This window comes from Dasypus novemcinctus, chromosome 1, assembly GCF_030445035.2.
Source record: "Dasypus novemcinctus isolate mDasNov1 chromosome 1, mDasNov1.1.hap2, whole genome shotgun sequence".
Taxonomy (NCBI): Eukaryota; Metazoa; Chordata; class Mammalia; order Cingulata; family Dasypodidae; genus Dasypus; species Dasypus novemcinctus.
This window is the reverse complement of record NC_080673.1, coordinates 38673766-38700868: the sequence shown is the minus strand read 5'-3', so window position 1 is coordinate 38700868 and position 27103 is coordinate 38673766. Positions and strand designations below refer to the sequence as shown.

General features: G+C 38.1%; 1 protein-coding gene across 1 annotated transcript in view; it reads right to left on the bottom strand.

Annotated features, from left to right (window-relative positions):
• Positions 1-27103, bottom strand: part of DCHS2 (dachsous cadherin-related 2) — a 282266-nt gene that overhangs the window by 118331 nt on the left and 136832 nt on the right. Inside the window, exons 2-3 of the mRNA XM_058274999.2 lie at positions 17401-17592; positions 6105-6336 (exon numbers count right to left, since the gene is read on the bottom strand). Of these exons, the coding sequence (XP_058130982.1) occupies positions 6105-6336; positions 17401-17592 (424 nt within the window). The remainder of the gene's footprint in view (positions 1-6104; positions 6337-17400; positions 17593-27103) is intronic.

The window sequence follows — 27103 nt, the reverse complement described above, 5'->3', positions numbered from 1 at the left end:
GAGGTCCGCGGTTCAAACCCCAGGCCTCCTTGACCCGTGTGGAGCTGGCCCATGTGCAGTGCTGATGCGTGCAAGGAGTGCCGTGCCACGCAGGGGTGTCCCCCGCATAGGGGAGCCCCATGTGCAAGGAGTGCACCCTTAAGGAGAGCTGCCCAGCGTGAAAGAAAGTGCAGCCTGCCCAGGAATGGCACCGCCCACACTTCCGGTGCCGCTGACGACAACAGAAGCGGACAAAGAAACAAGACGCAGCAAATAGACACAGAGAACAGACAACTGGGGTGTGGTCACCCCTCGGGCTGAAGTGTGGTTTGCTGGCCTGGCGGGGGAGCAGCCACGGCAGGCCAAGCCGCTGCCCCCATAATAGGGTGGCTGGTCGGACTCACCGCCACCCCTGAAGGGAGCTCGGCATGGGCACAGAGTGCCCTCGGGTCTCCCCTTCTCGGCAGCCATGCTTCCGCGGCCGCCCCTCTTCCCGGATGGCGCCACACGATGCCTGTGGGGCAGCACCCTTCTTCTTCTTTCTCCCTGCGCAGGCGCAGGGCGGAAAATTCCAGTCTGCCCTTTTCCCCTCCCCCGACAGCAGCAACAGCCAGGCGTGGGCAGAAAAATCCAGTCTGCCCTTTTCCCTCCCCCCGACAGCAGCAACAGCCAGGCGTGGGCGGGAAACTCAAGTCTGCCCTCCACCCCAGCAACAGCAGCCACCAATCCCTAAATCCTGCCCCTTCCCCCAGCAACAGCGACAGCCAATCCCTAACCACCACCCCTCCCACGTCCAGTACCGCCCACTGACCTTTCGCCGGCAACCAATCAGAACAGGGCATGGCTTCGACCAATCAGCCTTCTCCAGCCCCTATAAAACTGTTGCCTCTCCCTCAGTAAAGTGGACTTGCGTGTTTACCTTGTCTCCGCGGTAGTTCTTCTGCCGTGTGCCCTCCAGTCCTGAGAGTCCCCGACAAGGGCCTGGCCTCCCTTGTCCCCAGTTCGTCGCCTGCTTCTCCGGGCGACCCCTTCGTCGCCTGCTTCTCCGGGCGACCCCTTCGTCGCCTGCTTCTCCGGGCAACCCCTTCGTCGCCTGCTTTGCCGGGCGACCCCTTCGTCACCGGCTTCGCCGGGCGACCCCGTCAGCCGAACCGCTCAACCCCTTGTGAGACCGATCCCTCGTCTGCTGCCGGACCGACCCCTCGTCCCAGGTGGGACCGACCCCTCATCCCAAGCGGGACCGACCCCTCGTCCAGAACTGGACCGACCCCTCGTCCGCAGCCAGACCCCACCTCTACCGACCGAGCAAACTGTCGCACTGGGGGAATAAAATAAAATAAATAAATAAATCTTTAAAAAAAACAACAAAAAACAAAAACAAAAAGACTCAAATACCCAGTAATCAATTTAACCAAAGATGTAAAAGTCTTGAACTCAGTAATCTACAAAACACTGCTGAAAGAAATCAAATAGAAAGACATTTATGTATTCATGTCTTGGAAGACTAAATATTATGAAGATGTGAATCCTACCCATCTTGATTTACACATTTAATGCAATACAAATAAAAACTGCAACAGCCAAATTTACAGAAATAGGCAATTACCAAATTTATTCAAAAAGGAATAGTCAAAGATATCCTAAAAGACGAGGAATGTAGGAAGACTCTCACTGCCTGGCCTTGAAACATATTACAAAGCTACAGTGGTCAAAACAGTATGGTATTGGCATAAGGATAGGCACAATGATCAGTGGAATAGAACTGAGAGTCCAGAAATAGACCCTCACCTCTATGGTCTACTGGTTTTTGATAAACCTACCAAGCCCACATTATTGGGACGAAAGAGTCTCTAACAAATGGTGCTGGAGAACTGGATAGCCATAACCAAAATTAAAAGACAACCCATCTCACTCCCTCTACAAGAATCGACTCAAAATGAATCAAAGTTCTAAATATAAAAACTGGGACCAAAATACTATTAGAAGAAAATATAGGGAAACATCTTTAAGATCTTGTGGTAGGTGGTGGTTTCTTGGACCTTATACCCAAAGCACAAGCAACAAAAGAAAAAAGATATAAATGGACCTCCTCAAAATTACACACTTTGGCAGCTCAAAGGACTTTGTCAAAAGGCATCCGACTCAATGGGAGAAAATATTTGGAAATCATATATCCAATAAGGGTTTAAACGACTGATATATAAAGAGATTCTACAGCTCAGCAATAAGAAGACAAATGACCTGGTTACAAAATTGGCAAAAGACTTGAATAGATGTTTGTCCAAAGAAGAAATAAAAATTGCAAAACAAAACTAAAACAAAACACACACATTAAAAAAAAAAAAGCTCAATATCAGTAGTGATTAGGGAAACACAAATCAAAGCTACAATGAGATATCATTTCACACCTATTAGAATGACCACTTATCAAAAAGACGGAAAACTACAAGTGTTGGAGAGGATGTGGAGAGATAGGAATGCTTGCTTATTCACTATCTGTGGGGATGTAGAATGTTACAGCCACTGTGAAGGACTGTTTGGCAGTTCCTGATGAAGTTGAATATAGATTTGTCAAGTGACCTGGCAATACCAATATCAGGTATATATGCAGAAGAACTGGGAGCAGCAACATGAACAGACATCTGCACACCAATGATCATAGTGACATTATTCACAATTGCCAAAAGACAGAAACACCCAGGTGTCCATCAACTGATGAGAGGATAAACAAATTGTAGTGTGTAATACAGTGGAATGCTATGCAGCTCTAAGTATGTTGACTGAAGAAATCCACACACAAAAGGACAAATACTGTATGACTGTGTTATCATGAACCAGATATATTGTATAAACTCATGGAGTCAATAACTTGAATATAGGTCACAGAAAATAGAAGGAGGGTAGGTAATGGAAAGCTGAGGGTTAATCTGCCCAGAAATGGTAAAAACGTTGTTTGTAAGTCTTTGGAAATGAATAGAAATGGTGAAAGCCCATCATAGTGTTTGTAACTAACTGCGCTAATATATGAATATGACAGTGGTTGAAAGGGAAAGTCTAAGGTCATGTATATTACTAGAAGGAAAGGTAAAAACTGTAATATGGGACTCTATAACATAACAAAACCTCACATGAGATATGAGTTTGGGTAATACTGCATATGTTAAGATTGCTTTTATCTTTGAAAATGAACAAATGTGTGTTAATATTACGAGATATTACTATCAGGCAAAAATATAACCCAAGCAAACAATGGACAATAGTGTATAGTAATATATTAATAATCTTCCATTAAAAGTAAGTGTAGAAGAAAAAAAGGGAATATACTAAGTGAAAGAAACTAGACAAAAGGTACTACATATTGTTTGACTTCACCTATAAAAATATAAATACAAATAAATTAGAGAGACAGAGACAATATCAGCTTTACATGGCAGGGAAAGTATAGAGAAACTGAGAGGTGATTATTAAGTGGTAGAGGTTTTTTTTTTGTTTTATTATTATTATTACTAGTGGAGTAATGAAACTGCTCTAATAATGACTGAAGTGATGAATGCACTACTATGTGATTATACCAAATACCATTAATTGTACACATTAGATGGATTGTATGTGTTATGAATATGCATCAATAATATTAATTCAAAAATGAGAGGGATAATTGAAAAGTACTGATACTAGCTTAAAAAATGACATTGCAAAGGGCAGGGAGTTACTTTGGAAGAGAAAATAAATCTAGAGGTAACGGGAGGTGAGAAAAAGACAAGCGCTGGCACAGGTAAAGTTGGAGAGAGAATTTGGGAAAGTTTTGAGGAAAGGGTGGGAAGGCTGTTAGATTCACCTACCTTGGTCTGATGCGGAAGGAGAAACGCAAACGAAGATTTGCTCTGTGTTTTCAATGAAACTCCCTTACAATTTCTTAAAAGCCTCTATGCTAAGGCTGTAACTCACTTTCCAAAGATTTCTAGGTGTCTTTTATTTATTTATTCCACAATATTTATTGATAGAGCCAGTTTCTTGAGACTGTGCTCATATTTGCTGGCTCTATAGAGATTGGTGGAAGCGAGAGAGTCCAGCTTCATAACAACAACAAAAACAGATTCAGAAAAGGAAACGAATTCCTTTGCTCGTCTTGTCTCTGAGAACTTAATCAGTTAAATTAGCTTCTACAGCATGGCCTGGAAACCTCACTATTATTACATACAAAATGTTTTCTGAGTTCCAGTCAACCAACAGGTGAACTTCTGGAACCCGATCATTCAAACTGGAGACTGCTTGTTCACTAGACAACTTTTTTTCCCAAATTTATTCGTGATACTGTTTAATTCTCTTCTAAAGGTTAAAGTACAGCATTATCAGGGCTCATCAATTTCTCGTGAGCTGTAATTAAGTGCAACCAAATTCCAAGCACTGCTAGACTGAGAAATGTCATCGACCTACATGCACCGGCATCAAAATTGCCAACAATAATAACCCGAGGCTACTTCCATGACGAATTTGGTCTTTGCTTTTAAAAAACACCATGATACTTCCCTGGATAATGACCCACATGAAGCGTTCTCCGTGATTAACAATGGCATTTGCCTTATCCCCGTTGCCAGGAATGGAAGCATGGGGCCGACCACAGCCAGCACAGCACCGGGGGTCTCTTCTAAAATCAGAACACAGCACAGCTCATTCTTCAAGATCTTACAGGGGAGGCTAGATGACAAGTGTGTTGATGTCTCTTAGAAACAATCTGCTAAATGTGTCTAGATCCCGTACCCTGATTATTGGCTGACCTATATATTTTTGGCAATGTTAGTGCCCCAGAGGGTCTGACAATTTGACAGGCAGTTAAGGTTTTCAGTTATCCGCAGTTAAGATGAATTGTGAAAAAGCCAAGATAAGCAGAGACTGATTTCCTAAAAAAAAAAAAAAGTATTTTCTTCTGATCTTTGAAATGTTAAAGGGGCCAGCCATGTCACTGAATTGTTTTGAGCGAGGAAAGTTTTGCCTTATGGAGACTGCCAGTGTAAACAACTAATCCCCTGGCCAGTCACATGAGCCAGATGAAGTACACTTTCCAGGCAAGAAGCAGTGACTCTCTAGCTCAGGGGCCTGTATGAGAAGGCAACTACCTAGATGGATTATATTTTCTTTGTAAATCATTGCTTGTCCCTAATCAATACAGTCATTGCAAAGGGTGTTGTGAAAATCCAATAAGGCAATGTGCATAAAAAGTCTAGCGTAGTACTTGGCAAATGGTAAGTGCATTATCACCATCATCAAATACAAACACATTCTGCCCACTGATCACATCACATGCTTTAAAAAGACATGTAAAGAAGAAAAATTATTTGTTCATTATTTTTTCCTTTTTTGCAGACTAATTTTTTGGTTTGAAATATCTCAAAGTATCTAAAAAGTACTATGATTTAATATTATCAACTTGAGACTTTATATTTTCTTTTAATAAAATATTTCAAGCAGTATTTTATTAGCAACAAACCATCAGGAACGAAAAGTTAACATATTAAACATAGATTATTTCAAAAGGACTCTCAGTTTGCTCCCTGGGCTTTTCTGGCAGATACACAATTATAATGTTGGATAATTAAAAGGAGCTTTAGGTATTTTAAAAACAAAGAAACTAAGACTCAGAGAGTCTAAATGCCATACCTAGTACAACAGGATCTACTCTGGATGCCTGTACCATGTTCTTTACAATAATATCACCTATTAATCCACTGAAAGAAGGCTAAGTCATCCTTAGGTAGCATGATCATACAAATGGAGGGAAATGAACATTTGAAAAACAGATGCTATGGACCAATGCTTTCTGCATTCAATACTTCCAAAAACTTTGCAGTGTAGATATCACTGCTACTTTTAAGGTAAGGAACCTGAGGCCAATAATGATCACAAGACCAGGAGGCAAAGCGGGCACTCAGGGCCACGCAGGTCAACCTAACTGCAAAGCCCTGGCCTTTTCCAATATATCTTGCTGCACTCTGGGAAGGTAGTGAGTAATATTCCTGTCGGAGTACTACAACTTCCCAGTTTTTGAAAAAGTCACTGTTTCCCAATTTCTGGCTGTTTAGTAGAAGCCATTGATTTCAGAAGAAAACTGTTCCCAAATCACATACCTGTGGTGGAGTCAACGGTGAAAAGGGATGACAGGTCCCCGGGAACGAGCTCGTAAGCCACAGTTCCATAAGCTCCGGAATCCCGGTCAGTGGCGCGAACACTGAGGACCTCGGTGCCCGGCTGGGTCTGAGCGCTGATGCTTCCCACGTAGGTGGACGGGTTAAACACAGGCTGGTTATCATTCACGTCCACCAGTTCCACGCGAACAAACGCTTGGGCGCTTAGCCCGCCCTGTCGGATGAACAGGCGGTGATTACAAGGCATCTCTGCTGAACGCTGGGATACAGAATGCTTAACCAAGACTCTGGAATAGACTTTTGAAACAACAAAATAGAGCATAGTATCTAGACGTCGGTCTTGAATCCTTTTTAAAATATATATATATGTTTTATTTATTTTTGAAAGGTACCAAGATTACAAAAAATATTATATAAAAAAATACAGGGGATTCCCATATGCCCCACTCCCTACACGTCCCACTTTTTCCACAGGAACAACCTCTTTCATTAGTGTGGTACATTCATTGCAATTGATGAAGGCATTGTGGAGCACTGCTACACAGCACGGATTATAGTTTACATTGCAGTTTACACTCTCTCCCACCCAATTTGTTACGGCAGGGCATATAATGGCCTGTATCTGTCTTTGCAGTGTCATTCAGGACAATTGAATCTTAAACATTAATGAGATTACCTACTTAAAGCTCTGATGAACAGTAATTTCAGGGTTGAGGCCAAAGATATTCAAGGAAAGTTGCCCTGAAGTCCAAAAAAAAAAAAATCATTTTTATTCCCAGGATAATTTTTAACTGAATGCTGGTTTTAAATGCTAGAGAGAAGGGAGTACTGGTGGGGAATGCAATTCTAGAAAAGGTAGAAGTCCTTACTAAGAAGGCATCATATTAATAAAAGCTGATCTACAGGAGGGAGTTAGATTCAGTTATCTCAAGGCAAAGCCTAACAGGCAGAGGAAAAAGCAAGGACAAAGTCCCTGAGGCAGGAAAGTTCCCGGCCTGTTCGGGACCAGCAAGAAAGCAAGGGAGCTTATGCTGGGGAAGTAGGACAAATCTTGCAGGGCTCTGGAAGGACCAGGGTTCTTACTCTACGATGGGTAGCCTCTCCGAAGGCTTTGAGCAGCTACATTTGACACGGACTTCGACAGTGTCACTCTGGGTGTTGGGATAAGAATAACAGAAGGGCAGCAAGGGTGGAAGGAGGGAGACCAGTTAGGAGGCTATGACACTAGTCAGGTCAGGTCAAGAGTGGAGTGGGGAAGGGACCTGTCCGAAGTACTCGGGACCAGATTTGTTGTGGAATTCTAAATTTTTCAGGTTTTGGATAGGCAATATACGGTTTAAGGTATTGAGAAGTAGATCTCACCCTGCTTAGGTTGTGCTGCCTCTAAAAACAAAAAGGAGAAAAGGATTGAGAATAAAATAGAAGAAAATGATCCTTTGCGATCAATTTTTTACTTGTTTAAAGTTAAAACATATGTTCCTACTTTAAAGCCCCATTTTCCATTTCTGTCTAGTACATTTGACACTTTCATCTTTGACAAAAATCCTTGGTAAGTCACAACAGCCTAGGTTTTCTCACTCACTTACCCCCCCCCCCCCATTTTTTTTTTACTTGGCAGGGAAGTGCTGTGCAAAGAGGAAAAAGACAGACAGTGAAGAAGAAGGTTTGGCATGAGACAAAGGGAGGACTGCTGATGTGCGGATATGGAGGAAGCACATGTTGCAGGGTGAGGGAGGGCTAGACAAAGAGTTGCTTGGAGGAGGTTAACAACAAACTCGGAAATGGCTCTCTTCCTCTGAGGTCCCCTGTGCTGCAGGCTCTGGAGGCTAAAAAGAATTAGGGAATACATCTAATTTCCCATATTCTAAATTGAATAAAGTGCCAGGGCAATACCAGTTACAAATTAAAATAGGAGGAATGGGGTCTAGCTACAATTCCAGTAAAAACAAAGCAATGGAAGATTCATCCAGCCTGTATGCTTAAAATGCATATAAGCTTTACCTCTTCAGCAAACTTTAATAGTGGATAGGGCCCCAGGTAGAGAGGAATGAGAGGGAGCTGAAGACTGATTATAAGCTGATAGAAAATACTCCGTCACATCTGACATAGAGCCTGCTTTTTCTCCAAACTGCCTTCCTTCTCACTTTCTCCCTCTTTTCCTCTTCCTTTTATATTTCTCTTCAAGAGTAAGAAATCACTTAGGTTTGAGCAGGGGTTGGGAAAACAAGTAAGAGAAGTAATATGAAACAAAGAAGGATGTGAGGAAAGGAATATCGCTTCACTTTAAGATCTTAAAAACAAAGACCTTAATTCTTAGGCTGTCTATGAAACTCCTAAATCATTGGCAGTAATACCAAAAATAAGCAAAATCTTAGATGGACAAAGTTAAAAAGAGAAATCCAAGAACAATGTCTCTTTTTTACAGGAAAAGTACTAAAAATCCAGTCTTCTTCTTTTATATTTCAATTTTTATCTACTGAATATATCAAATAGAGGGTACTTTACTCTTATAATAACCATTTATGAACATGTCAAGTGTGTTTTACACACTCTTTCAATTTTTATAATCAGCCTTTTTTAGATTTTATGGTTTGCTCTTTTTACTAAGTTGAAAAATAAAGTTCAAAAGTTAAGTGACTCACCCAAGGCAACGTGGGCTGTAAAGAACAGATTCTGCAAGCAGAACAAAGATTCATCTCCCCCCAAAGCCCCGGGTGATTTCTTTCAAACCTCCGGGTGATTTCTTTCAAACCCCATGTTTTGCTACAGTATAAACTCCACCTTTCATTTAAGACTGATTTTTTACTGGTTGCAATAGGGACAATGCCTACCATAGGCTCAGTCTTAGAGAAAGACAGGAGGACAGATTCTGCTTTCAAGGGACCTACAATCTCTGAGACAGACAATATACAAGTATGTTTGTGGCACAACAGAACAATCTGGAAACAAAGACCTGGGTCCAATGCCTGGTACTGCCGCATCCAGGCCTGTAGCCTGGAAAATCAGGTAGTCTTTGAGTCCAAGGTACCTATTTGTTCATCAGAGCTACTATCCACTTTCCAGGCCTGTTGTTGGAATGAATGACTTAATACATATGAAAGCAGTTATAATGATTAATCAACATCAAATATAAGATCTTATAGGTCTCTAGCCCTAAATATTTGAGGGCCAGATTTATTTTGGAATTCTGATTTTAGGTTTTAGAAAGGTAATTTAGTGCACGTGCCTAGTGGGGTCTGGGGCAGCACCTTGTAATCAAACAATATTCTGCAGCAAAACGTAGGACCATGAAGAGCCTCCTGTCAGTTCAAGTCTCACCAAATGAGTTTTTTTAACTTTCCGTGTTGAGAGCTTTGGGGTTTCAGAACTACAGATAAAGGATTGTGGACTTCAATGGTTTTAGCCACTGAAGAGTAGTACAACAGAACCATTAGCACCAAAACAGAAAGAAACCCTCAACTCCTTGAGTTGAGTCTTCGAAAGCAAATAAGATTTCACAGACAGTCCCTCAGGCGAAGATAATGTAGTAAGAGTGTAAAAAGCAAATGCTCTTAACATGTTGTGAGGAAGGTAAACAGACTAGCTTGGCTGCAGGGGAGTGCTGTGGAGAGGAGGAGGGTGGGCAGGATATAGAGACAAGGCTGGATAGTTTGATAAATGAAATTTGATTTAAATGCTAAAGAGGACAGGCTTGATTATGCACACCAGTGGACTCCATTAATTAAAAAATGTGGTGTGTATACTCTTAATGTAGATTTAGAATTATGTGTTAACAAATGATATACATGTTTACTGTGTTCATGTATTATTTATATTGAAAACCTAAAAATGAAATTAAAAAGAATAAAATTCAATGTTCTAATGTTTACTTCCTAAACCATCCCCTCCTCCCACCCTGGGGACACTACTGCTACCACTAGCGGTGTGCCATAATCAAATCGAGGCTTTAGGAAGAGATACCTGGCCGTGGCGGGGAGAGGGGTTCCTTAGTTCGGGAAAACCTAATTTAACCAAGTCAAATTTGGTTTTTCCTATGAGGATTTCTCACAAAGCTTTTTGTATGTGAATTTGTAGAAGGAGTTGAATTTTGGGGTGTATTTCATTCCTAATTGACCATAGAAACATCTTTGGAAGGAGCACCTTGAGAGACCAGTATTCCACAGAACACAATGTGGAAGATGCTGATCTAAATTCATCTTCTTGGGAAGCAAATTTGACTCAACTGAGAGAGCATCCGTCTACCACATGGGAGGTCCAGGGTTCAAACCCAGGGCCTCCTGACCCATGTGGTGAGCTGGCCCATGTGCAGTGCTGATGCACGCAAGGAGTACCGTGTCCCCCGCATAGGGAAGCCCCACGCGCAAGGAGTGAGCCCCATAAGGAGAGCCACCAACCATGAAAAAAGTGCAGCCTGTCCAGGAGTGGCACTGTACACACAGAGAACTGACGCGGCAAGATACTCAACAAAAAGAGACACAGATTCCCAGTGCCACTGACAAGAATACAAGCGGACACAGAAGAACACACAGTGAATGGACACAGAGAACAGACAAACGGGGGAAGGGAAAAGGGGAAAGAAATAATAAATAAATAAATAAATAAATAAATAAATAAATAAATAAATAAATAAATAAATCTTTATAAATAAATAAATTCATCCTCTCCACACTCTCAGGGTATTCACTTTCCAAAGCACTGGACCAAACCTCCCTTATGAGGCTGCATTTTTCTCATAACGCAACCTCAGAAGGGACTCTGAGCAAGTACACCCACCTAAGTTGCATCCAGATTCCTGATTCTTAGAAACTGCATGAGATAATAAATGTTTATTATTTTAAACTGCTGAATTTTGGAATAATTTTTGAAGTAGGTAGCAATAGATAACTAATGCATCCCATAAATTCCGTGCATGAATATATTTTAATTCCTTTCTCTTTCTACCAACAAGCCCTGGTTTAGGCGCCATCATTTAATTTTTGAGTTATAGTAAGAGCCTTCTACACAAACTACTTTACTCCCAACTTCCTCAAGACATGCTGTGAATGGTGGGAGTGGTTTGGGAAAGCTCCAGGGTTGAAAGCATATGCTATTAGAGGTGGAAAAGTTTGCCAGATCAGTGAGCAGATATGGGATTTTTATGTAATAAGAGAATGTTTCTACTCTGAGTCTACTAATGAATCGTAGAATATTTATATCTATCCTTCATATCTCAACTTTTGTGGGCTGTGATTCCCTTTGTCAATGAACTCTAGTCTACATTCCATATTCAATGAAAAAAAGTGATGGGAAATAAGCATCCTGATTATCAATGAAAAAAATTAAAACAAAACGATAAACCATGATGTCACCAAAGCAAAGAGAAGCACTGCTTAAAGAATGATTTCAAATTCATTGAAAGGTTTAATAAAATGAAAGTAAAGAAACAATCCTTGCATATGGAACAACAGTGATTGCATTGATAAAAGCAGTTTTATTGGAGAAGTAAGCAAGGGCGAATGGATCAAAGAAAGACTGAAAAGTGAAGAAACAGACATAATTTTAAGTATATTTTCTGTGAAGATAGAAGTATGATGGCTAAAAAAGTACAAGAAATCAAAAGAAATTCATTATGTTTGTGTGTACTTAAGAGACAAAGTAGTAGTATCTGTTATAGGCTTATGGAAGTCATTCAAAAGAAAGCTACAAAATAATCATGCTGGACACCTTGTAGGCTCATGGAAGTCATTCAAAAGAAAGCTACAAATTACTCATCCAGGACAAAGCGAGATTCACTGTAGAAGTGATATCCTTGAGAAGGCTGGAGTAGATGGGGACCCTGAACACTACAGAGATTTGCTTTTGATGCAAACTGAGTCCTCTTTAATATGATCATTGAAAGAAGGTAAAGAATGCAAGCTGATACACAAACAGGTTAGAAGAGTGGGTGGCAGGAAGATAAGGGACTTCTCTGAAGCAGATGCATCATTTTTCTCTAGGCACAATTAGCTGTGTAGGTGGGAGTGTAGGAAAGGCAGATAGTGAGGTTTAAACATGGCAGGGGTTTTACCAGAATTCTATCAGGAGAGGAAACTAAAGAGAGATTGCAACTGAATGACTGTGATGATAGGTCAATAAATTAGCGATCTTACTATGGGAGAAGAATCATGGACCAGAGTAAAGACACTGCAGTACATGAGAAAGAAAGATAAGAATGCTTTTCAGAATATGGCATGCTTGAAATCAAGATTTCAGAGGTGATGCAATTACCGGTGATTATCCTTGAAAATAGGATGTTGTATGGTTCAATAAATCGGTATTGTAGACTCAGAGAATGGTCAAGGAATAGTGGTAGAGAGGAAGACCATGAGCAAGGAACATTTTAATTGACATTGGGATTGACAGCAAAAGAAAAGGGTCTCCATGGAATAGCCTAGCAATACAAACTTCCAAAGCAATGTGGTTTTGATGGAGAATGGAGAAGAAATGATTTGGTTTTAGAGATAGAAAACAAGCAGGATTTGCCTCTCCATCTCCAGGCTTGTGAGTTGTGAAAGGGCGAGTGAGGAATTGGTATCCTCAGAGGACAGTTTGCTTTGATCTTGGAAAAAAGATAAAAGGACAGTAGGAAACCAGTTTGAGTTTCTAAGGGAGTTTTCTAATGTGGTCTGGTAGAAGAGTTGGGGAGGGCAGAGGAGTTAAGAGATTGGTTCAGAAAGGATGCACAGAAGAGGATGGAGATGAGAATTTGGGTAAAAATGGATGCCTAGGACTCTTTAAGATTTGGGGAGGGAGAGACTAAGGTACAGTGGTAGTAAAGACATTTAGAGATTAATCCTGGTAGTCCGTTAAAGAACAGCTGGCAATTAATTTGAGATATGGTCTGGAGTACTGAGTTAGGAAACCCACAGCCACTGGGCAACCGTTCAGTTCTAAAACTGGGGTGGGGATGGCAGTGATCAGTGCAATAGAAGACAGGAAAATGCACTTGAAGACTTTAGAAAGTAAGAAAGCATAATCTACTACACTGAAAAGAGCGGGTCCTTTTACTCAGCAAGTCTACTAATCCACCTGCACTGCACACAAACCAAGTAACAGACTTCAAAAGACAACTTTTATCAGGAATAAAGGTATTGCTATAGATATAAAATGATGAAAGGCTAAATCAATTTATTTCTATATTGCCAGTCTGACATAATCCTCTCCTAATCCTGGAGCGGTAAGAGAGAGAGCTCTAATAGCTTTATCTTCCAGAATATATCAGCTAAGGAATTCAGAATGTAACAAAGTGTAAAGAAAAACTGTTAATAAACACACTGAAAAGAGAGATTCATTTGGTGGAAATGAATAGGAAAAAGAAGCAAGGGATTAATGACAAGCAAGGAATAATTGAAATATAAAGCTTTATTGTGAAGAAAACCTGTGATTGTCAATACAATCCAATTATTTGTTTCCATTATGTAATTTTAAAGCAGACTCACAGCTTCTACATATGAGATAAACAATAGCTCCAGTAGCAGCAAAAAGTAAGTCATTTCAGAAGTACTATCAATAGGAGATGTGATTGGATTAAAAAATATTGACAGTCATCACAAGGATAACTAGCAAAGCAGCCCAGAACATGTAGTGTATTTTATAAGAAAAATTTCTTCTACTGACAGATAAAAAAAATCTCTTAGTCATGACAAGCAAAGTGAGTTCTTGGCAATTTTTCTTCTAAAAGGTTTTCAGAACATATAGCAGAAAGAGAATGGATCAGAGGGGAAAAAGGATCAAAACCCTTGTCAAGGTAATTATGTAAAGTGAAAGGACTTCTCTCAAGGTGTAGTTTACTGTTCGCAATAAAGTCATTATGGTCTGGAATCCAACATCTTAAACCTAAAAACCTTGCCTGAGTTAATTTATTCTATAATTCAGTGTAGATTGATTTTAAGGGATAGTCTACAGAGTCATTACCAAGATTGTTATCTTCATCTCTTCATCTTTACCACCCTTTTTGATTATGGATGTATGTATTCTCTGTGGGATACAGTCTGCTAGTAGATTTTGAACAAGATTATTATGACAGATGCAGTCTTTGCCCTGCAGAAACTGTTTATCATAGAAGAAATTCATTAAGACAATGCAGGCAGCAAAATAAACTATCATGTGGAGGAAAAAGCTCTTCTAGAATTTGTCCTTAAAATGCACGTCTTGTTCAGTCTGGGAAAGCTTTGTAGAGAGATGATGGAATAGAGACTGGCAAGCTGAAAGGAAAAGAAAGCATTCTTCACAGAGTCTGTGGAATAGGTTCAATATGGAAACAGAAAGAAGTAAATTAAATATCAGGGTCAATTTTCTAGTCCACTGCCAATGCTTCTAAATCAATGCACTGCTTCTCTTTTGGGATAAAAAGTTTCTGGCATCAAATGACCTTTACTTGTATAATGATAACTTCTACATATACTAGGATGAACTTTTAAGATTGTCCCAATATCTTTTATTACTATATTTCTAACACTTTTCATTAATACGTTTGTGTGCATTTATTGAACTTTAAATAATTACACATACTTGAATTAATCTAAACTCTTCCATTTATTCTTGCTCTTGTTTCCTACATTTTTTCTTACATTGAAGCAGGGATTCCAGAAACCACATAGTCAGGTGTTAACAAAAATCTAAGCAAAGAGATGATGAGAAAATTATGGTAATTTTTTTTACTATAAATGACTTTATGTTAGTTTCTACGTGCTTGCTTGTAATAAATGCATTTAGACTATTTCCCCCTTCCCCAACAAACCATGTCTTAAGGAGGTAGATTCTTCTACTAATTTCAAAATAGAAAGATTAGACTAAAATGTTGTTAGCCGTGCCTCAACAACAGAGGAATAGTAGGCAGTGAAAAGGAAACATGCAAGGTTTCCAAAATGTATTAAGTGAAAACATTAAATTGTAGAAAAATGTGTGTATATAGTATACTACCTTTCAGTAATATAATGGCAAATGAACAAGCTGACTTTAAAATGTTCCTGGGAATGTAAACGGTCAGGAATAGCTTAGGTAATCTTGAATAGCAAAAACAAAGTTAAAAGAAGCATGATATCATGACTTATTGTAAGTCAAAAATGATTAAGAGAGTGTAGCAGACAAATGAATCAAAAGTAGTTTCCAGAAACAGGTGCATACATAGAGAGTCACATGATTTATGCAAGGAAGACATGACAGTGCAGTGAGAAAAGAATATTTCGATAAATGGTGCTGAGTCTATTGAATATCTATATTAGAAATATAATAATAAACCTTCCCTATCTGATTGAAAAATAGTGTGAAAGGAAGAACAAAAAAAAATTCTTTTAAGAAAACATAACAGAACACCTTTCTGTAAACAAAGACTTCTTGAAAAGGCACAATAAGCTCTAATCATAAAGGGAAAAAATTGATAAACTGAACTCTATAGCATTAAGATTTTATATTCCTCAAAATACACCATTAAGGGAGTAGGAAAGAAAAACTATAGAATGGGAGAAGAAATATGCAATAAATATATCCAACAAAGATACATTTTGTATGCCAAATATATAAATAACTCATACAATAAGAAAAAGGCTAACAAAACAATAGAAAATGAGCAAAGAGTTGAATAGACACTTCACAAGTTAAACAAACTGGCAATAAAACATATGAAAAGGTGCTCATTTCATTAGTAACCAAGGCGATGCAAAGTAAAACCCCAATGTGATATATCACTACACACCTACCAGAATCACTATAATTAAAAAAAATTCTCATACATTTATGCTGGAAATATAAGGCAGCACAACCACTTTGAAACATTGTTTGGCCTTCTTATGATCCAGCAATTCAAACTCCTAAATCTCCACTCAACAGAAATGCTCACATCTGCATACTAAATTACATGTATAATAATGTTTATATCTGCACTGCTTATAGCAATCTACAAATAAGTATCATCAGTTACAGAATGGATAAAAACTTATGGCATATTCACATACGTAATACTACAGAGCAGTGAGAATGAATGAAGTATTGCTACATTCAAAAATATGAATGATTGTCACATAAAAATATTCAGGTAAAGAAACCAGTCCGGAACATATACAGTATGATTGTATTCATTGAAAGTTTAAAAACTGGCAAAGCTTATTTTTATTACTAGAAGTAAAACAACCGCTATTCTTAAAGGGTGGGGGAATAGTTACAGAAAAAGTCCAAAAGGGGCTGCTTGACTAGTGCAATATTTCTTCATGTGGTGCCATTTCCATGGGTGTGTTCATTTTATAAAAATCTATTGAGCTGTACACTTATAATCTGTGCATGTTTCTACATGTATTCTATATGTCAATAAAAAGTTTTGAAAGATTGAAAGATAAAAGAGCCAAATTGAAGGTGCCCTCATTGGTCAAAGATGGGTTGAATTGAACATTAGAAAGAGTAAGGTCAGCAACACAGGGAAACACAACATCAAATATATATATATATATTTAAAAGGGGAATTTATAATCAAACCAAGTATAAAATTATTGGTCACCTTTGCACACAGTTAAGGCACTAACATTATTTTGAAAACTGGTAAAATAGAAATAATCAAGCAATATCCTTCCTTTCCTATATGAATTATATTTCAGGGTAATCAAAGAGTTGATGTAAGAATGTTATTAATAGAATTCCAGATAATTTTAATGCAAAGGGAAGGGAGTAAAAGAATTTGAAAATCACCATTTGCAACCCCTAATGAAATAATGGTAATTGCACACTAATGTGATGCAAAAGTAGCACAGAGCACCACCTGAAGGAACTTGAAACTCATCGATCTCTAGCTTTAAATGCCAGTTTACAGGAAATACAGGAGGTAAAAGAGCACATTAAAGACATCCCAAAGATGTAATCAGCCACTTTCAGAATGCTAGAAAGTTTTCAGGACGAATGACCTGAATTGTTTAAAAAATAGGAGAAAGGATAAGGGGAGGGCTGACTGTTATAGATTGAGACTTAAGGGCTATTTCATTCATATCAATATGTGGACTTACTTGGATCTTGATTAAAAAAAACTATTAAAAGATATTTTTAGATACTTCAGGAAAATTTAATATAGAATAGATATTAAATGTCATTTAAAAATATTGTTAATGTATTGTGGTTGTGTTGTTTTTAAAATGCCTTATCTTTTAAAGGTACTATTGAATTACTTATGGATGAGATGATATAATGCGGTCAACTGTTGATAAGAATCAGTACTGTGTAATGTGTGCATAACAGTCCACTTTTGAGTGTGCTTGAAATTTTGTTCAAAAAGACTTACTCCATCCTTAGCTTTCACCAAGAGATCATAGGTGGCTGGATCCGTTTCCCTGTCGGTATCTTGAGAAACACAGATCCATCCATCCTGTGGGTTGATTTGGAATGGCCGAGATGCTTCGTAGGTTTGGAATCCGTCATAAAGAGAATACTCAACAAAGCCATAGAGTCCTGCATCTGCATCGGAGGCTTTTACCTACGAGACAGGAGCTTGATCAGTGAGGAATCAGAACTGCTAGCATTACTGTTCAGTTGGTCAGGTATTATTGTAACGGTTTGTGTAACCAAGTAACCCCCATAATGCTTCAGCAAAGCAGACTTTGGTTTTTTATACAATGCATCTCTCCCCTCTTACCTTCTGTAACAACCCACTCTCCAATCCCACCCCACTCTCTTTTTGAATTCTCCTTTTCCTATTCCTCTACTTTCGTGTAATCTCTGAAAGTTTGAGATCCTCAGGACTCATCCCTGGGTCCTCTTGCTTTCCTATTCCTCACTTTCACTCATCCAAACTCAAGGATTTAGAAACATCCATATGTGCACATCTTGAGAACATAGCTATTGATTCCATCTCATACCTAAACCCTTTAAGTGATGGACTCAAACTCCACCCCTTTGAGGGCAGCGGGAAGGGAAAAAGAATCAAGGAGATAAATGGCAGGATTATGAATAATTCAATTGACAGCATTCAAGGTCTACAGTCTTCCAGAAGGGAATCAGGGCCTCTGCACAGTTGCTCAGACTAGTTGCTGCAAAAAGGCACTTTGCCCTACAGGCGAATGAGAACTAAAACCCAGCCTATGCTCTGCTTCCCAAGACATGCGTTCAGATGTGGGGCTTTAACTACCCAGAGGAAATCACCTTTGTCTTTGACCATAAGTACCATTTATGCTGGTGACAGTCCTGTGCTGGGTAGAAAAGATGAAGCAACTGGAATTATGGAAGCCCTTAACTTATTTATCCTAACTGTGAGAATACAACTGGCTATATGGTACTGTAAACACTATTGAACTTATAGTCCTTTTGATTCACAATCCAATTAATAGTAATAGCTAACATCCAAACAGCATTTTCAATAAAAGAAGTATTTTAAGGGGAAAGCAACAAAAATAAAGAAAAAATCTACATACTATGGAACAGGTACTAGCCTAAGAGTTTAACATATGCAGTACATGCTTACAACCTTAGCAGGTACTAATTCTCCATTTTATAGATCAGGAAAGTAACTCAGAAAACTGAACTAGCATGTCAAATATCGCAGAGCTAAGTGTCAAAAACAGGATTCATATGCAGGCAGTCAGGCATCAGAGACCACACTACTTTGCTTCCAAAGACCAATCCTTGGTGGCTTCATCTTTTGTTTACTGAACTAACCACCCCCTAAAAAACTCCCAACCCTCCTTCATTGTAGAGCTTACCAGCTCATATGTAACACCACTCTGTGTCACTGTTTACCTCATATGCATGTGACTTTCTCACTATAATATCAACTCAAGGAACGGCACTGGCAATGATGCCTGTGCTCTCGAGTCTTAGCTGAACTTCTATTCCAAGAGATTAAGTTCTAACTGGATTCCAGAAAGGAGGAAAAAAATAGATAAGGTCATCATTAATAGGAAATAAAAGAGAATTAAAAGAATCAATTCCCCAAGGTCCAAAGTCCAATCAATAGAGAACAGAAAAAAAAAAAAAGAAAGGAGCAGCTATTTTATTTGCTTCATTGGCTAGGTGCCCAAAGTGATTAGAAGGGAAGACAGAGATGGAGGGGGCAGTCAGATTTTTAAATTCTTCAGCCCCAGAAGTTAAGTTCATTTCAATGTAGAGAACTAGTGACATGGCCCAAACGTAAGTATAAGGGAGGATGGGAAATGTAGATATTTCCAAGGATATTTGGTGAATATAAATAGTCTCTGCTACAAGTGCCATTTAGTCTTCATAGAAGGACAAACATATATATTATGTAGGTCCCCAAGTAGCCTCTACTATGAAATGATATTCAAACAAGTAGAAAGTTATATCCAGAGATGTCTCCCACACAAGCCTACTACAGACTTAGTTTTGGAGAATAACAATGGCAGTCCTGAATATTTCTGTAAGTTTTTTTGTAGGAAGGCAGAATAGATGACAATCAATCATCTACTTTATTAGTATTTCTACTATATTCATTTAAACTTTAGAATGGGGAAAAAAATGGATCTACTTTTCATCAATCCAATATACATGCATGAGTTGCTCCTTCATTGCAATGCCTTAATGAACCCCATCCTGGTTAAATGTTCAACAACCAAAGTTTTTTCAATATGCCTACTTCTTTAGCCCATTTGTTCTTTTTTTTTTTTACTTTTCTTTTTTTATAAACAATCACTTTCTCTTTCCCCCATTCCCCCACCCATCATAACCTCTAATCTACTTTCTGTCTCTGCAAATTTGCTTTTCTCTGTAAAAAGTGATTTCATACATTTGTCCTTATATGCCTTGCTTATTTCACTGAACATGATGTCTTCAATGTTCTTCCACATTGCACCGTATCTCACAATATTCCACTGTATATGTATATTTTCTTTATCCCTTCATTTCTTAATGGATTCTTGGGTTGTATCCACATCCTATTCTACCTGGAATGTGAGTTTGGGGGCTCTCTAAATAGTCTAGCCCCAGTGGTTATCAGCCAGGAGCAATTGTGTCCCCAATAGGACTTTTGGTAATGACTGGAGAAGTTCTTGGTTGTCACAACTGAGGAGAGGGTGCTCCTGGCACCTATTGGGTAGAAGACAAGGATGCTGCTAAACATCCTACAATGTACTGGACAGCCTCCCATGACAAAGAGTTAGCTGGTCCAACTTGAAATTTGGTGCCCAAGTTGAAAAACCCTATGACAAATAAAACTCTTACTAATTGGCTATACTGTTTTCCCTCTGTAATTGACACAGCTTCTTAAATTTATCTTCACTCCTACCTATCTCAAAATCTATGACAAAATTATTCATACTGTGCAACCAGCTAATATATTTGTAAGTAATTCTTCTCTTCAGATGAGCTAAGCCAGGGAATCCACCAATTTCCCTACTGCAAAGAAAAAAACTCCAAATACGTTGGGTCTATTACATTCTTGCAACTGATGATTATTCAGTAGCCTCAAATTCCCAGAACACCAATATATCTTCTAAAATCATATGCTATTCTCAATAATGTTGGCTTCATTGAAAGACAAAGGCAGAACTTTAAATTGTAAAATTGTTCAAAATTTGTTAACAAGCAACTTGGTTTATATAAAACAATATTCCCTATTTCCACTTTAGGACCTTTTCTCATGCAGATATTTGACAAAGCAAAATGTAAGGAGTCAAAAGTGGGATAAAAGTACTGATCTCAATTTATGTTAGCAGTTCAGATTCTGAGTTTCAGAATCATAAAATAAGAATGTGTTCCTTTCTGTTTTGACTCAACTCCCTAAAAACGCTTATATAGTATCCCAGAACAACATATATCACCTAATAATGTTGGATTTTGAAAACATAGAATAAATTTGGCATTTTTATGAGGCTTATATTTTTCAATGCCATTGACTGACATCTAAAATTTAGGGAATTTGAATAATAGTGCTTTAGTTTCACAGGGCTGCTATAAAAAGTGCCACACACTGGTTGACTTAAACAAAAGGAATTTATCATCTCACAGATTTGGAGGTTAGAAGTCCAAAATCTCAGCAAAACCATGCTTTCTCCAAGGGCTATAGAGCTCTGGTGTTGGCTTTCTGGCAATCTTATATCATGATGATCTCTCCCTTCCTGTTTCCTCCTCTGGCTCCTCCTAAAGGACTGCATTCAAATTTCCTCGGCTTCTAAGGACTTCCGCCATATTGGATTAAGGCCCACCCTAATTCAGTTTGAGCTCGTCTAAACAGCACCTTTAAAGATCCCATTTACAAATGAGTTCTTACTCATAGAATTAGAGGTTAGGGCTTGAACATGGCTTTGTGGGGACATGATTCAATCTATCGTAAATAGACAATGGAAATGGCATTATCAAAGCTTCAAGAGGAAATTTTGATCAATAAATCAGTGAGCCCTTTCTTCAGAGGTAGGTGCACAAATCAAAGTGAGAAGTACCTACTCAGAGTCATCAAATTTGATCACTATCTTATGCGCTAATTTGGGATCTAGAGGAAGTCTCAGGAAGAATTTACTGCAGAATTTACACAAAGAACCTAATTATGACACTCTCAGTGCCAGACCTATGTAGGAATATTTTGAACTTTAATTTACCTATTTTAGACTGAGATGAATCCAATGGTTTTCACTTTAAAGTTATTCCAGTCGCAGATGTATTCCTCTTGAGTCAGAATCTTCCACAAATTTAATGAGGACATTATAGAGATGCAAATATTAATGTTACATTATTGTCTCCTTGGTTTCATCATTATCTTTCTGAAATATAAATATTTTTTACCACCTGGGTAAGGACTTTTCCAGATGAACGTGTCATGGAAAGAGGGGATGTATTGAGAATACGGACCTTGAAAGCATGTTTACATATTTTCTGGATGTTCTACAAGTAGAATGGATCTACTTGCATTCCTTTCACCAGAATGTCACCCCTCTATCTGCGGTCTCCTCTTCATCAATTGGGTAGCCTTGTGGGGAATGACCTATCCATTAATTAATATCAACTAGGCCCAACCGGAGAGTCATATGATGATACAGTGTTGACGACATTGTCTTTTACCTACTCCTAAGTAATCACATGGCTTAATTCAATGAAGTTCATAGAAAAGCCTCAAAGCCCAAACAAGGAAATGAGAAAGCAAACAGCAAAGTCCTAGAAAAGTTTGGCAGCACTTTATATGGAATTTATAATTAAATAATCTACTTTAATATTTTTTCTTATTGTAATTCCCAAAAATGTACCATGAGCACCTAACAGCTTGTTTGAATAAACTTATTGACACAATGCACACACAGACCTTCAAATAGAAAAGAGGAAAAAGAAATCACAAAATAACTTTTTACCTTTGAAACACTTGAGTAACCACTGACCTTGCAACTAAAACAGGACTATGATATTCCAGTAGAAGTTGGATTAGCACTGGAGACAACAACAGTATGACAGGCTCTGAACCCAATTTTGGCAAGTTCACTAATAACTTGAACCTTACCAAGTCTAATAATCAATGGTCATTCCTCATTTTATCGAACTACTCAGCCCCTTGCCACACAGCCAGTCATCCTTCATTTCTTAAAACTTCCCTCCGCAGATATCACACTCTGACTCTCCTTCCCCTCCTACACCTCGCTGATCTCTTCTTTGTTTTCTTCACTGATTCTATGTTCTCTTTCTGGTCTTGGGACCACTTATTTTTTCAACCCACACTCACTCTCTACAGTGGCTGAATGGTGCCCCTCCCCACAAAAGATATGCCCACACCCTAATCCCCAGAACCTGTGAATATTAACTAGTATAGTAATAGAGTAAATTTTACTTTATATGGCAAAAGATGCACTTAAGTTACAGATTTTGAGAGAAGGAGCTGATCCTCAATTGCCAAGTGGGCTCTAAATCCAATGACAAATGTTCTTATGAAAGGAAGGCAGAGAGAGATTTAACGGACCAAAGAGGAAGAGGCAGTGTGAGTACACGAGAAGAGAATGGAGTAATCAGCCACATGGCAAGGAATACCAACAGCCCCAGAAGCTGGAAGAGGCAAGTGAATTCTCCCTTACTGTGTCCAGAGGGAGCACAACCTTACCAGATTCCAGACTTCCAGCCTTCAGAGATATGAGGGTGTAACTTTCTGTTGTTTTAATCCACCAAGTTTGTGGCAATTTGTTACAGCAGCCATAGGAATCTAATACACTCCCTGAGTGATCTGTCCCGGGCCCTCGGCACTAAACCAGGATATGTGCTGATGACTCGATAGCGTGTCTCTTTTTCCTTTGCTCCAGACTTACGTATCCTACTGCCAACTTGACGTCGCCTCTCAAATGACTTATAGGCATCTCAAATTTAATATGCCAAACAGAACTCTCGATTCCTACCACAACTCCATGTGAAAACCTGCTCCTTTCTCAGTCTTCACCTCAATAAATGGCACCATCATTCACTCTTTTGTTACAGCAGCCAAAGAGGTACTGTCAAAATAGCATCAGATCCTGTCACTCTCCTGCTCAAAATCCTCCAATGGCTTCCTGTCACACTCAGAATACAACCAACTCCCTAATTTGTTAATGCTTCTTTGACCTCATCATCTCCTTTCTGACTCACTCCCCCTAGATGCGTTGGTCTTCTCGATGTCCCACAATACACCACTTAATTCCCACCTTAGGGCCTGTGCACTTGCTGCTCTCTGTCTGAAAGGGGTTCCCCCCAGATTTTGTATGGCTGTGCCCTCATTTCTTTCAGATCTCTGTAAAAATATCATCTATTCACAGAGGCCTCTCCTGACCCCCTAGCCAAGAATGTCAATTCTGTAATGCTCTTTCCCTTTATCAGGCTCTGCTTTTCTTTAGAGCATTTATCTTAATCTCACACTGCATTATATGCATTTTCATTTGTCTTTCCTCACTGGACTTCTAGGCAAGCATCACACTTATCTTGCTGCTGCCCCTCCCATACCCACAAGATTAGTGTCTGGGCCAGAGTGTAGGAGCAATAAATATCTGTGCATGAATGAATAAATGAGTGGATGAGTGGATGAGTGGATGGATGGATGGATGGATGGATGGATTTAATACTGTGCATAAGATACACACAGTATTAGAAAAACTTTCATAGCTAGTCTCTCCATTTTGACCTTTAGAGAAAACACATTAAAAACAAGCTGTTTCATAACATTGATTGAATACTCATTTAGAACTATTTTTTTAAATTCCTAAAACACAATCTAATAACCAAGCTATATCACAGCAAATAAAATTTGTAATGCTTTTCAAAGCTTCCCAAATGCTATAATTAAAATAAGATAGGCAAAATAACTAACTTAAGGCATGTGGAACTGTTATGAGGTAGGAAAGAGAACTGTGTTTAAGCTTCATCTTTTGAAAAGTGTTTTCAGAGAAGGTGACACAGCTATTAGATAAATAAGCTAAATATATCCTCTCAAATCACAGCAAAAAATACTATTCTGATAACATGTTTTTATTGCTTTCATTTAGAATGGAATTAAGAAAGCACTAATCCTACTAAATTTTTGTCTCTCCACACCCCTCAAAAAAAGACAGTTTAAGGTAATTTTGTGAAAGGAAACTAATGATGGGGAATGGCACCTTGTCTGCTGGGGTGTTAAAGAGTCAACAGTGAAAATAGAGTGAATCTGACAAAAGAATTGGCATGAGAATCAGAAGAACACACAAGCAAGTTCTTAAACAGATCCTGGCAAAACAGAGTATTTTTGTGTATTACATAGGAAATATTAGATGCCACTGAAAAATGTGAGCTTATCCAGCATAAGTTTCTAGAAATATTGGTAAAGGATGTGGCAAAATAATCTAGTTTGATTCTAACCCCATACCAAAATAAGTTCTACATAGATACGTTAAACATAAATAATGAAATCATTATGATAAATACATGTCCCAGAGAATTAAATCTTTGGTCCATCCATGTACCAGTTCAGCCCTGAATCTCAGCAGAGTTCCAACTACTCTCCAGTTCATTGGACTCACCCAAGGAGATACGATAGACAACGCCCATCAAGAAACAGAGAGAGTCTGCAACTGCAAGCAAGATAGTTCCATCTATCCCATGGGATTTAGGATCCCTCTCAATTAGAAGCAGAGCGGGCATCACCATCCCCAAATTCAAGACTGGTGAATGAAAAATGGACTAAAATATACTTATTAGTATTCGATTATAAACTTATTATTACTCTAGCAATGGAAGAACCTTTATCATTGATACAAAGGCAGTGGCTACCAGAGGGAGAGGGAAGAATAAATGTAATATGGGGGCATTTTCAGGACACTGGAATTGTCCTGCATGACACTGCAATGATGGCAACAAGCCATTACATATTTTGTCATAACCTACAAAATTGTGTGGTGCAAAGTGTAAACTACAATGTAAACTATAGTCCATAGTTAGTAACTGCTTCAATATGTGTTCATCAATTGTAACAAATGTGCCACATTAATGAAGGATGTTGTTAATGTGGGAAAGTGTGGGAAGGAGAAGGAGTGGGCATATGGGAATGCCCTATATTTTTTATGTAACATTATGTAACCTAAAATTTCTTTAAAAATAAAACAATTTTTAAAAACACACAAAGAATATATAGGGGTGTATTTAGCTGATTCTTGAATTGTAAAGAAATTTCTAAGCAAAAAAGAATTCCAAAACTAAAACAGATGGGCAAAACACACAAAGGAAAAAGTTAATACAGTGACTACTTAAATACTTAAGACTTTATTATGTCAAAAATGTAATTAAAAAATTAAGGACAAATTAGGAATATCTGCAACAAATACCAAAAAAAAAAAAAGGCTAATATCCTTAATATAGAAAGAGACTTTGAAAATAAAACTAATACTAATAACCAAATAGTAAAAAATAGCCAAAAAATATGAACAAATAATTAACAAAAGAAACAAAACTTTACAAGTAATCAAACAAATAAAAAAAATTTTTGCTGAGCAAATTGAAAACTACTAAAATAATGAACTGATTGCAAGGATACAATAAATATATAATCATTTTTATAGCCTATCTGGAGAGTAACTTTGGTTTTCATCATATATATATACATGGTAAACATTCTCGCAAACCCGGAAATATTTATCTCCTTTGGCTCAGTTAGTATATTTCTGGGAATGTATGAAGAGAGATATTTGTCTGAAAGAAATACAATGCAGCATTATTTATTCTAGAACCTAAATGCTCAAAAATAAAAGAATTGTTAAATAAATTGTGATTCATCCATAAGATGGAATTCAATGTAACCATGATCAGTGTATATTTAATGACAGCATAAAAATTCAAAATAATGTACTTAGTAAAAAAGGAAACTAAAAAATCATATATAAAACATCCCCATTTCTGCAAAACAAAAACAAAAAGAACCTGTATAGAATAAACAATAAAATTAAATAGACCAAAATGTTAAGGAATTAATGAAGACAATATGAGTAAAGCTATGTTTACCCTTTTATTTCTTTCAGTTTTATTGTCCAAATATTCAAAAATTAAGTTTCATGAAAACAATATTATAAGAAACTGAGCATCTAAAATACTAAACCTAAAAAAAAATGTGTAGTGATAGACATTTACCATCTGTTTCCTTAGCTCTTTGTAAGCACATCTCATGTCATTCGGGAAGACCCATTATGAGGCAGACGTATAGGAGTTATAAGGCCTAGAGCTTTACTGATTTCTAAAGCAGGGGTCAGCAAACTTTTTCTGCAGTAGGCTAGATTGTAAATATTTTAGGCTTTGTGGGTCATACAGTATCTGTTACAAATACTCAGCTCTGCAGTTTTTTTAAGCAAGAGCCATAGACAATATACAAATGATGACTGTGTTCCAATCAAACATGTATTTATGGACACGACAATTTGAATTTCATATAACTTTCATATGTCAAGAGAAATATTTTCTCTTTTTGCTTTTTTCCAATCATATAAAAAGGTAAAACCCATTCTTAGCTCATGGGTGGTAAAAAAGACAGATGGAAGGCTGAATGTGGTCCATGTGCCATAGTTTGTCAATTACTGAGT